The sequence below is a fragment of the Eurytemora carolleeae genome, unplaced genomic scaffold (assembly GCF_000591075.1).
Source record: "Eurytemora carolleeae unplaced genomic scaffold, Eaff_2.0 scaffold1107, whole genome shotgun sequence".
NCBI lineage: Eukaryota > Metazoa > Arthropoda > Copepoda > Calanoida > Temoridae > Eurytemora > Eurytemora carolleeae.
The window spans coordinates 24,487-37,694 of record NW_019402190.1 but is presented as its reverse complement, the minus strand read 5'-3'; the positions used below and the strand labels follow the sequence as shown (position 1 = coordinate 37,694).

At 33.6% G+C, this 13,208-nt stretch overlaps 1 protein-coding gene across 1 annotated transcript in view; it reads left to right on the top strand.

Moving 5' to 3' along the window:
- The window catches only part of LOC111718270 (thyrotroph embryonic factor), a 26,130-nt gene extending 14,493 nt beyond the window's left edge, over positions 1–11,637 (top strand). The window contains exons 4-10 of the mRNA XM_023493813.1: positions 3,649–3,728; positions 3,976–4,146; positions 4,502–4,587; positions 7,411–7,612; positions 8,763–8,902; positions 9,991–10,122; positions 11,115–11,637. Of these exons, the coding sequence (XP_023349581.1) occupies positions 3,660–3,728; positions 3,976–4,146; positions 4,502–4,587; positions 7,411–7,612; positions 8,763–8,902; positions 9,991–10,122; positions 11,115–11,250 (936 nt within the window). The 5' untranslated portion in view covers positions 3,649–3,659 and the 3' untranslated portion in view covers positions 11,251–11,637. The remainder of the gene's footprint in view (positions 1–3,648; positions 3,729–3,975; positions 4,147–4,501; positions 4,588–7,410; positions 7,613–8,762; positions 8,903–9,990; positions 10,123–11,114) is intronic.
- The last annotated feature ends 1,571 nt before the right edge of the window (positions 11,638–13,208 follow it).

The window sequence follows — 13,208 nt, the reverse complement described above, 5'->3', positions numbered from 1 at the left end:
ATTCTTTTTAAAACTAACTATAGTATAATAAAATTTCTACAATAACTCTATTGGTTTTCTTATTCCTGTGATACTGATTTTCGCCATTCTTTCTTTCTTTTCATTCTGCAGGGGGGGGGCGCCCCCCCCTCTCAGGTGCTAGGGGAGGGCACGTGCCCGGCCGCCCCCCCCCCCTAGTTGCGCCTCTGAATTGTAAACTATAATATTATAAGTATAGTAAACAATTAAATTTCACATAAACAATATGATAAATACCAAGGTAATAAGGCAAATTATAATTCTTTGATATATACTGATTATGCAGTATGTGCAGTATGCACATTATAAAAAACTCGGCTAAACTTACATTAGTTTTTAATAACATATTGAACATTACAATTTTAATGACTAGTTTTAAACCAAAAAACATTGTGTTGGAATATATGTACTATGTAGTAAATAAAATTAATAAAATATGCATAACTAAAAATGCAAAACTATGCAGTTTCTTTAACATGCATTATTTGCTGACATCTTTGTTAGTTAATCATCAAAAAAGAGTTCTTTTGTGCATGCAGTAGGAGTAGTCGAAGGCAAAAAAGTTTGACCTTAAAATCTCAGAAAATTTTAAGAATTATGAATCAAGACTAAAAACTTATTATTATTGACTTATTACACACATATATTTCATTAATTAGATACATTTGTCTGTTCTAAAAAATGTCTTCGTTCTTTTTTTGTATTTGCTTAGTAACAAAAAATTGCCTTTCAATATTTTCATTATAACTGAGTTGAAGGAATATAATGATGTTGTAGATACAGTATAAAATTCAAAACATATATTATGTTGTGAATGTGATTATGAGTTAAAGGCTAAAAACCTATAAATCAATAGATCTATACAGACAAATTTACATGTACGAATAGCCAAAAATTATTTCTAGGGCAAGGAAAATCAAGCCCGGGCTTGATGAGCACAGCTTCCCCAAAACTTTATTTTATATATAATTTCATTTTGTCTCCATATTGTTTTTTAATGCTGTACGATAGTTAGGGATGGACACGTTCCAACTTTTTCTAGCCGTTCCGTTAACAATTAGTTCCAATTCTGTTAAAAAAAGTAAAATTTCAAGTAGCCATCAATTTAAAGTTAAGAATAACGACACGTCCATTCGAATTAGCAGCATTTACTGGTTTTTTGAAATTACCGTTACTTAAAGTTTTAAATTTCGTTATCAGCGTTAACGGAATATTTTCAACAAACATTAACGGTGCCCGTTGTTAAGGATTTTCAATATTAACGTTTCATGAAATTGTTAACGGCGCAAAGCACCAAAAAAATGCATTATCGGTTAAATAAATTGCTAATGGCGCAGACCTTCAAAACACGTTAATTTTTTTTTAAGTTAACTGCAATTTAAGGTTGAAAAAAAAATTACGAAATCCAACATTTAAAAAGAATCTATTCAGAAGACTTGGGAAGGAAGGACCAACTCCCTTCTGCTCCTAGAAGGAGGGGGCAGGGCAGGATAACGATGTTGGGCCAGAGGGTCTACCAGAGATCTTCGGCTTTCTTCGATTCATTAGTATCAACCATATCCAACCAAATCTTTGTTTACTTTATTTATTTTACTATACTCTGTAGACTTATTCAGATCAGTTTTAGGCTTTAAATTTCCCTCAACTTCGACCACTTTTTAAATGGTAACACTATCATTTCATATATAAGACAGGCAAGTGTGTATACAGAGGGGGAAAAGGGGGCAGTGCCCCCCTAGACCTGGGATGGGGGCGTAGCCCTCCCCCAGGACAAAAATAGTTTGCTGTTTATAAGTTTGAGGGGAATCCCCCCCACCCCACCACCACAAAAAATACATATTATTGCAGTGCTGTAACCTAATTTTCCCTTTTAAGTTCACAGAGTTTTGTTTGAAGGAGAGATAAAGTAGTACTTAAGTAAGCAATTGCAAGGTGATTGGACTGTATGTGTACCTTGAAAGTATCTTATACTTGTGCGACTTTTGCCGGATATCCAAGAAGCTAAATGTTCTGAATTTACAGTTCTAACTTTGCCCCTCCCTAGATTTAATTTTCTAAACACCCTTGAAGACAGGATAGAAGAAAAAATTCCCAAATAATTAATTTCAGAAAACATTCAATTTATCATTAATAAAAAGAAAAATAATCCCTATAACACATAATATTGATAACAAAAATAAGATTTGTTGCTAATTTTCTCCCTTTTTTACCTTCTTTCCTTTATTTCTCGTTTCCTTCTTTTCATTTCTTAATTTTTTTTCGTCACATATATGGAGAAAAAGGGGGGCATCTGTCCCTGTGCGGTGACATGGAAACGCGTAAACCAATCAAATTACTCATTTATTGATGCATTTCTGCGATTTCTTCAAATTCTTCGGAAATTCCTCTAAATTCAGATTTGGAGGAGTTTCCTTTTTTTGATCGATTCACCAAAATTATATCCATTTCCCCTTTATTTTAATTAAATATTTTCAAGGGGATTCCCAATGTTTTTGGTACGTTTCCGCATTTTTTTTTGATCCGTTTCCTCTTTTTCCAAATACTTTTAATTTGATCTGTTTCCTCGTATTTTTGGTCAGTTTCCTCAAATTTTTAATCTGTTAAATAAAAATTGCCAGATCATTTAATGCCATGCTCGACAATAAAATAAAAAAGATCTTTCCTCTTTTTCCTTTTTCACTTTTCGTTCCATTCTTTCAAACTTTTTCTTCTCAATTGTGTCTATATGTGCCCCCCCCCCTTCTGAGAAAAGGCCGGGGGAGGCACGGGCCCCTATGCCCCCCCCCCCTCGCTACGAGCTGGCTGTTAAATGATTTAATTATACATAGTGTCCCACGAAACATGGTGAATAGTTTATGATTGTCTTCTTCCATAATTTGTTAAGTTGTTTGATATATCAATTAGACATATATGAAGTTTAGTACTAATCCAATTATAGAAAAATCAAAAATAAATGTGTTATATTTAATAAGGAAAATTTGAACACTGATATCATTTTACCTATTATCTTATAAATGGACAACAACTTCCTATGTCCGTGAAATAAAACATTTGGGAAACATTTTTCAGATAGATAATTCTACAGGGTGTCCCACATCAAATTAGACCGCGTCAAAGGGTCTAAATTACGATTTGAGGGACAAATCAGAAAATTCAAGAAGAATTATTCATTTTTAAAAGTTTTAATAAGGCTAATAGAATTTTTTTTGCAGCAAATGCTAGGTTTTTCATGTATTTTGTGCGTATTTTGGCGTTAAAGAATGGAGATAATCTAATCATGATATGGGACGCTCTGTATGACCAATGACTGTGCGCAGTTAAGCGCAAAGTTCATTTCTAAACTTCATTCTTTAGGACAAGAATTTTACTTTGCCGACCCTGTAACCCTAGCCAAACTGTACAATATTTATGATTTGTTCTACGGATCCCAATAATGAGACTTTCACAGCAGCAATGTTTTAAAATTATATAATTCGTGGAATGTTTCCATTCGAATTTGTCAAATTCAGAGGCGCAACTAGGGGGGGCGGCCGGGCGCGCGCCCTCCCCTAGCACCTGAGAGGGGGGGTCATTCCACCCACTTTATTCAAAAATGATTTATTATGATCATATAATGACATTTATCTATTTAGTAACTAAAAATGGATATTTGGAATGCAAATCTCTTCAAAGAACTGATGGAAAGATCCGATTCTGGACCAAATACACCAGTAAGTACAACGTCACGTTCATTTATTTTTTTAGATATTATAAATGGGATTATTAATATAGCTATAAATATCCTTTACTTTTTTTAACTACTGAAAAACTAATTTAATAATAAAAAAATAGAATTTTCTTTATTTTAATGTGTATTTATGAATGCACTGTTCGTCCATATTTATCCTTGCTAAAATGTCAAGTCATGCCAGTTAATATCAATTAATGATAAAGCACTAATTAATTTTAATTATGAAGATGAAGGCTAAGGTTGAGGTTGAGAATATCGCTCCTGAGTCGGCCTACCTCGGGCCCAAGCTCTGGGAGAAGCCGATATCCTTCAACGAAGATGATTACTTTGTCATGAACATCGAGGACTTCCTGGCTGAAAATGAACTGCCCAAGGACAAGTTTGGTGGAGCGCTTAAGGTAGAATTTTTATTTTTAGCCTAGACCCCCCCCCCCCTCCCCACACCACTGAATTGTTTTTTTAATGAATTGAAGAACACTATCATAACGTTTATCTTTCCGATTTACTCGGCCACAATCATTAAATATTTCCTTTTTGTGTACCGACTGTACCGACTGACGGATAAATGTACTGCTTGGACACTTTATTGTACCAATTGACGGATAAATGTACTGCTTGGACACTTTATTGTACCGATTGACGACACAATCTTCTGCTGACGACTGTATTATAAAGTTTAAATATTTTTTTGGAAATTGAATTTTTTATTCAATAAGTATGAACATTTACAAATAATGCTTTATTAATGATTAGAATCAGGAGGGTAGTCCTCCCCCTGAGGATATGAAGTGTACCAGCTTTGAGAAGCTCTCCTATAGATCTCCAGAATCCCCTTACGAGTAAGTATTTGCTAGTGAAGTAACAAACATTACAAGTTTAAGTCCAAAATTTGGTCAAACAAAATTAAACGTTTTTAAAGTTACCATGATCTCGATCAGAATTGAAAAATACCTCTTTTTTATGAACTGCAAGATCTAAGATCAAATAATTTTTCTTTTAACGATTTTATAATCATGAATTCAATTTATTATAATTTGTTACTGTATGTATAACTGACTTTGTGTGATATTCTATATTTACATGTTCCTCGTTTAATTTATTTCTTTTTCATAATTTATTGTATAATTTTTAGTGTGCGAAATAACCTTAAATAATGATAATTATATATATGTGACTAGCCTTAGAGGGCGCTTCGCGCCCATCTTCTAAATTAATTGTGAACATGTTCTCTTTTTGTACATCGTAAAACAAAACAAAAATAATTCGCGGATTTTCACAAAAAATTTCGTGGATTTTCAAAATTTTCAAAAATTTATAATGAAGATCGAATTTTGATGGAGACAAATATTTCGAAATTTTGATCATTCATAAACCTTCCCTGGGGTCCCTAGATGTCCCACAAAAAATGTGGGCCCGATCGGTTCAGCCATTTTTACGTTTATTGGATACAAACAAACAAACAGACAAACAGACGGACAAGCCAAATTTATATAGATGTCAATTGGAGCAAAATTCGTTGCAAAGTAATAAAATATGTTTTAGAAAAAGCTTAATTTTTAACAAAAAAACTGCCAAAAGCCTTTAATATATATCTTATAAAGTAAATGGAAGACAACTTTCATAACTAATAACTGTCATATGGTTCGTGGGACACCTGTACGTAATTTGGTCATCATGGAGTCAAATCATTTTAGGTGATGCGGAAGTGTAAAAATCGTTAGTTTCTTAAAAACGGAATAAAAATCTAAAGTGAAAAAAATCTCTGCCCCCCCCCCCCTGTTGCTCCTTCGGGTCGGTTCGATTGGATATTAGGTCACTTGATATAACGTCTTCATTTCTACATAGTACAAATTATCTCTCTCTAAATCCTCTAAATTATCTCTAGTGGCGAAAATTTGAACTGATAAATAGTTTCAGAACACAAAACATTCTAGATTAAGTTCTTTGTCTCATGTTCGGAGAAAACTCCAGTCCTAGTAGGCCTCCGTCTCTTAGCAACAAACTAGTTTTAATACGACGTTACCTTCCTTGATTTTTGTGAAAAAAAGTGCAAATTATAAACAAGGTAATTATATTTATTGGATACCTATGACAGTGATTCTAAGGGCCGTGCACACTTAGTTTGATAGTTAGGAAGATATCTTTATTTGCTTTAAATAATACTTTTATCATAGAGAACATGAAATTTGGTGGGACATTTTAGAATTTTATTACTGTTCTTTTCGTTGTGATCTCAAAGAATTGGAAATCTAAATAAATCATATTTCTTCTAAAAACGTATTTTCTGTGCGTTGCTAGTCTAGTTGACATTTGATACTCAATATATACACCTCCTGTATTCATGTATCATACAACATTTTATTGGCTTGGATGGACCCCCTTGAAACATGATGTCTTTGTCAACATCATATTGAAAAAGGATATAAGCGATGTGGAAAAATTCGGGTCCGTCTTAGTAAACGATTGGGTCTGTCCTAGTATACGATTTTTGGACCCGCCCCCCCCCTCCTATCAATTTTGTACATGACCATTTATTTTTCAGCAAATTTATTATTATTTATTTTTTTGTTATTTAGGGTTAGGTTAGGTTAAGATACTTTCTGGGCCGAACGCTGCGGCTAGGATGGGCTAGGGGGCCGAGCGCTGCGGCCACGGGTTAGGTTAGTTAAGACACTTTCTGGGCCGAGCGCTGCGGCTAGGATGGGCTAGGGGGCCGAGCGCTGCGGCCACGGGTTAGGTTAGTTAAGACACTTTCTGGGCCGAGCGCTGCGGCTAGGATAGGCTAGGGGGCCGAGCGCTGCGGCCACGGGTTAGGTTAAGTTAAGAAACTTCCTGTAACACCCGGCCATGTACAAAATTGATAGGAGGGGGGGGGGTCCAAAAATCGTAAACTAGGAAATTACCAAACGATTTTTGGACATCTCCCCCTTCCCCGGCCTCCTATCAATTTTGTACATGATTTTTAATCGTTATTTAGGTAGCTTTTGTATAGACTTTGCAAAATTTATTATTTCATTTTTTATTATTTTAGGGTTCGGAATTAAGTTGAGACAATTTCTGGGCCCCCTAGCCTGGGTTAGTCGCTGCAGCGCTCGGCCCAGAAATTGTCTAAATTTCTAACCTAACCCTAAAATAATAAAAAATCACTTAAAATAACTTTAAATTAGTTGTCATGTGCAAAATGGATAGGAGGGGCGNCCAATTTAGTATAAAAAACTTTGATAGATAATTCTTAATTTTCCATGACAACGTTGAATTTTTAAGGATGAAAGGGACTTTACAAGCGTAATTTCAAGCGACCCTCCATGCAAAGATTGCGAAGCCTGGCTCATAACGGTGCCTTTAATAGTTTTGTCTGATCAAGTAAGAATTAGATATCAATGTATATGACTTTTATTATTGATTATTTCTAATTGCGGTTTCTCATAAAAGGGACTTGCGCTCTACTATGAGGAAATAATCTAGAAATTATCAAAACAGTTTTTAATCTTAAAAAACACGATATCTTCAACAATATTGATCAGAAGGTTTAAAGGTTATCGATGTGAATCGGGCATTGCCATTTTTGCATGGCGGGTAGTCCCTTAAAGAAAAGAAAAATTTGAGCTTATGTAAAAATACTGTTCTATAAATTGACAGAATTGAATTGTCTGTAAATCCAGGAGTGAGATGTCCCCTATCTCCATGGAGATGTCCTCCTCAAGCTCCGGTGGTGTTCCCTCTCCTAGTTCCCCTGGAGTCGGTGCTTCTCCTAGACCCGGAGTTATTGTTTCATCTAAGGATTGTAAACGGAACTCTCTGCCCAAGGGAGAGAACTCATTTCTCTACGCTGAGTCTAAGAGAGCCAAAATGGAAAGAGAGAAAGTAAGAAAAATATAAAAAACTAAAATAATTTTTGCGTTTTCTTTTGTACATTTTATATCAAGTAAATTTGGACTGGATTGTTTCAACCGTGGTCTGTGTTTGGACGTTGAGTTTAAACAGACACAGGGGCGTATATTTTCATTATAAATCTTCCCCCCACTCTTTGAGAATCATTTTCCCCCCAGAAGTTAGGCATGTTTGCGCGTAGTTTTGTTTAGCTTTTTATTCGCTAAATTGGGGAAAATTAATGATTTTTAGGAGAAAATAAAGACAATTTTGGGTAAAAATTCTGGAAAAGGATAAAAAAAACTTGCCTGTCATGTCCAATTTTTCATCTTTTTCCCAATATCTCTAGGAAACATTGTTCTCCCCCCNCTATCACTATCACTATCACTATCACTATCACTATCACTATCACTATCACTATCACTATCACTATCACTATCACTATCACTATCACTATCACTATCACTATCACTATCACTATCACTATCACTATCACTATCACTATCACTATCACTATCACTATCACTATCACTATCACTATCACTATCACTATCACTATCACTATCACTATCACTATCACTATCACTATCACTATCACTATCACTATCACTATCACTATCACTATCACTATCACTATCACTATCACTATCACTATCACTATCACTATCACTATCACTATCACTATCACTATCACTATCACTATCACTATCACTATCACTATCACTATCACTATCACTATCACTATCACTATCACTATCACTATCACTATCACTATCACTATCACTATCACTATCACTATCACTATCACTATCACTATCACTATCACTATCACTATCACTATCACTATCACTATCACTATCACTATCACTATCACTATCACTATCACTATCACTATCACTATCACTATCACTATCACTATCACTATCACTATCACTATCACTATCACTATCACTATCACTATCACTATCACTATCACTATCACTATCACTATCACTATCACTATCACTATCACTATCCCTATCACTATCCCTATCCCTATCCATTATTATTTTAGAAGTCTGTACAACTGTACAGACAACAACAAAAAGTTAGAAAATCTGTGAAACGACAAGATTACTTCAAACTTTAAATCTGTGAACTTTAGGAGGAGAAGAAGAGGAAGCTTGAAGTTGAGTTTGAGTTTGCTCCAGAAGATTTAGCTCTGGCAACTGTTCCAGGAGTAGACTTTGATCCTAGAGAACGCGCCTTTGCTGCTGAGGAACTCAAACCTCAACCAATCATCAGGTGCTACTTGATGCTGTTCTCCATCTTTAATTTATGATGTCATCCATCCTTAATTTAAAATGTCCTCCATTCTTAATTTATGATGTCCTCTATCCTTAATTCATGATGTCCTCTATCCTTAATTTATGATGTCCTCCATCCTTAATTTATGATGTCCTCTATCCTTAATTCATGATGTCCTCTATCCTTAACTTATGATGTCCTCCATCCTTAATTTATGATGTCCTCTATCCTTAATTCATGATGTCCTCTATCCTTAATTTATGATGTCCTCCATCCTTAATTTATGATGTCCTCTATCCTTAATTCATGATGTCCTCTATCCTTAACTTATGATGTCCTCCATCCTTAATTTATGATGTCCTCCATCCTTAATTCATGATGTCCTCCATCCTTAATTTATGATGTCCTCCATCCTTAATTCATGATAACTTTGACATTAACAAATTGTCAACATACTTCGAAACGTAAAATTCCGTTTTAATTGCATTAATTGTTGAATCTTTGATTTTTATTTAAACAAAACAACTATTTATTGTCTATTTTTTTAGACTTTTGCCATAACACAGGATCTGAAGGATTTTTTGCATAGGGTAGGGTACTAGTACAGGGCGGTAAAAAGCTACAGATTTGAAAACAGTATTTTTAAAAGCCCTTGAAAAATAGACGTAAAAATATGTGTTACATCTTATTTGTCTAAAAAAAATCGACATTTTTTATCCTTTTTTAGCATTTTTTCAACTCTCCCTGGCACTCAAACTATGAAAGTTATCGGTCTAATTTGTTTTTTTGATGATTTCGACTTGAAAATTGAGCTATGAACATGCATTTCAATCATATCCCTATTCCTATACTCAAAGGCATTAAAGGGTCAATTACCAATTATTAATTTTTGTATTCACGATTTCAACATGTCTTGGTTGTCAAATTTAAATTTGAATTGGTTGCCATAGTGGAAATGTAAACATGACCTCGCCACCCCCCTCCCCCCTATTTTAAGTTCCAGGTTAAATCTTTTTTAAACTGTTTTTTTTCATTTCTCATATTTTCTCAAATGGAGATATTTTCTTAATTGTATAAATGTTTAGGAAGCGTCCAAAGCTTTTTGTTCCCGAGGACAACAAGGACGACAAGTATTGGGACCGGAGGTCTAAGAACAACTTTGCTGCGCGCAGATCCAGGGAAGCGCGTAGGCTTAAGGAGAATCAGATTGCTCTCAGGTTAGTTATATCAGACAAATTAACAAGTATAAAAAAAATTTAGTCATAAAAACAAGAAAATATTAATTTTTATCAAAATATTAAAATACTAAAATTGTTCAGAGACACAGACTTGGTAAGTTACTATCTCAAATTCTTAAAAAAAGACCATTTTATCCTGATATTAAGTAGTTTTTTAAATTTTCTTAATTGCAGCTCCCATTTTTACTGAACAAACAGATCTAGAACATAGGCAAGTCATTTTCCGACAGATCAAAAGAGAAACAGAGAAAGATTAAGGGACTTTAAGCATAAGTTCAAGTGACCTATCATGCATAGATGGCAATGCCCTGTTCAGTGCTTAGGATCCATTCAATTTTGATGCGGATCCGGATCCTGGATCCTGGATCTGCACTGGAAAAAAATGGATCCGGATCCAGGTCATTTGTTTAAGATTTACTGAAATTTTTTAACTTATTTTTTTCGCTTATTTTTATCCTAAAACTTGATGAACCATTCAGAAATGAGGAAATTTTTATAATTTTTTTTTCAGAAGTTCAGATTTGGAATTGGGGTTTTGGAGTAAAAAAGATTTTTTTTGCAGTTTTTGGTTGATATTTTACCCCTTAGATCCGGATCCGTGGATCCGCATATTTTTGCGGATCCGGATCCAGATCCAGGAAGCCAAAATCTTTCGGATCTAACGGATCCGGATCCTAAGCACTGGCCCTGTTGATAACGGTATCCCACCTTGAAACATCTACCTGATCAAGAATGTGGCAGATATGTTCGTTTTTCTAGGTTTTAAAGTTTGTATATGTTTCCTGGGACTGAAAGGCAAGTCCCTATTGTAGAGGATCGACATTTGAAGTCAATCAGTTTTTAAAATAATGGATATTTAATGCATACTTGATCAGCCAACGCTTTTAGGGATACTCATGTGATTCGGGCAATTTCATCCTTGCACTGTGCTTTTTGTCCCTTTCAAAATCTGAATAAAATTAAATGTATAGGGCCGCATATCTTGAGAAGGAGAACAATGTGTTGAAGCGTGAACTCGATGACGCAAACTTCAAGAACTCGAAACTAGCTCTGGAGCGAGATATCCTCAAGAAGAAGCTCGCTGTGTACGAGGGTGGCAGAGCCTAGATAGCTGACACACCAGTGGCAATCAAATCAATGTCTATTACTATAAGATTAATATTGGGATTATCATATTCATGATAAAAATTTATATGAAAAGATCGGTTGATCATTTTAGATCTCTGAACTTGATTTGAAAGAATTGAATAGAAGACTGAGTGAGTGAATTGATAATATTATAAACAATGTAGTTTAATCATAAATGTAGTCACATCCATTCATCTTCACCCGGACCTATTCATAGGCCCATTCATTCATCTTCACCCGGACCTACCTATTCATTGGCTCCTGATTCATATTTCATAACTACCTGATTCATTGATTGACTCACCCCGTGAAAGTACCCTTCTAAAGCATTTACTTTAGAAAATAAATAAATATTTTTGTATCCAATTACAACATCTATAAAATTAGAGGAATCTTGTACAGGACAAAACTAATAGCAGAATATTTTGATTAAATTTGAAACAGAAAAAAAATTGAACGTATTATGATGCCAGTAAGAATAATGTATAATTGCCTGCATAATAATGTAAAAAAAATTTTTTTTGAACACAAATGGTTCATGTCCACATAAAATTAAACTTAGTATGCTTAGATTGTGAGTTAGTACACATTTCTTTTTTGTTGTACCACTGGTATATGTCATCCTCAAAAAATAATTGTCTATAAATGTGAAGATATATATAAAAGAAAAAATATAATTATCTACATTTGAAATTTAAAAGCAGGCAAATTTTTTTTTAATTTGTGTTCACTGTAGAAAATTAGAAAAGTGTTTTAAGCTGTCTATTATTTGTTTACATCTGTAGAAGTGTTTAAACTGTCTATGGTTTGTTTACAGCTGTAGAAGTGTTTAAACTGTCTATGGTTTGTTTACAGCTGTAGAAGTGTTTAAACTGTCTATTATTTGTTTACATCTGTAGAAGTGTTTAAACTGTCTATTATTTGTTTACATCTGTAGAAGTGTTTAAACTGTCTATGGTTTGTTTACAACTGTAGAAGTGTTTAAACTGTCTATTGTTTGTTTACAGCTGTAGAAGTGTAGCTGTCTATGGTTTGTTTACAATTGTAGAAGTTTTCAAACTGTCTGTGGTTTGTTTACAATTGTAGAAGTGTTTTAAACTGTCTATGGTTTGTTTACAACTCTAGAAGTGTTTAAACTGTCTACTGTTTGTTTACAATTGTAGAATTGTTTTAACAGTCTATTGTTTGTTTACAATTGTAGAAGTGTTTTAACTGTCTATTATTTGTTTACAACAGAATTAAATCAACAGTCTATTGTTGTTAAGTAACTATAGAAGTTTTCAAGTTTATTTACAGTATTTTGTTTGTTAAAACTAGAGAAGTGTTTGAACTATCTATTGTTTTTTACAACTTGAATGTATTTACAGTCTATTGTTTATAAACAATTAAAGAATTGTATTAACAGGCTATTGTTTGTTTACAACTATAGAAGTGTATTAACAGTCTATTGTTTGTTTACAACTATAGAAGTGTATTCACAGTATATTGTTTGTTTACATCAATAGAAGTGTAAAAACTATCTATTGTTTGATAACTTAAAAAGTGATTTAACAGTCTATTGTTTGTTTACAACTATAGAATTGTAATAACAGTCTATTGTTTGTTTACAACTAAAAAATTGTATTAACAGTCTATTGTTTGTTTACACTTCAGAAGTGTATTGATAGTCTATTGTTTGTTCACAACTATAGAAGTGTATTCACAGTCTATTGTTTGTTTACAACTATAGAAGTGTATTCACAGTCCATTGTCAATTATAGAAGTGTATTCACAGTATTGTTTGTTTACAATTGTAGAAGTGTATTAACAGTTCATTGTTTGTTTATAACTATAGATGTGTATTCACAGTCTATTGTTTGTTTACAACTATAGAAGTGTATTCGCAGATTAAAAAAATATAACTTTAATCTACAATTACTTCAAAGTGAATAAATTTG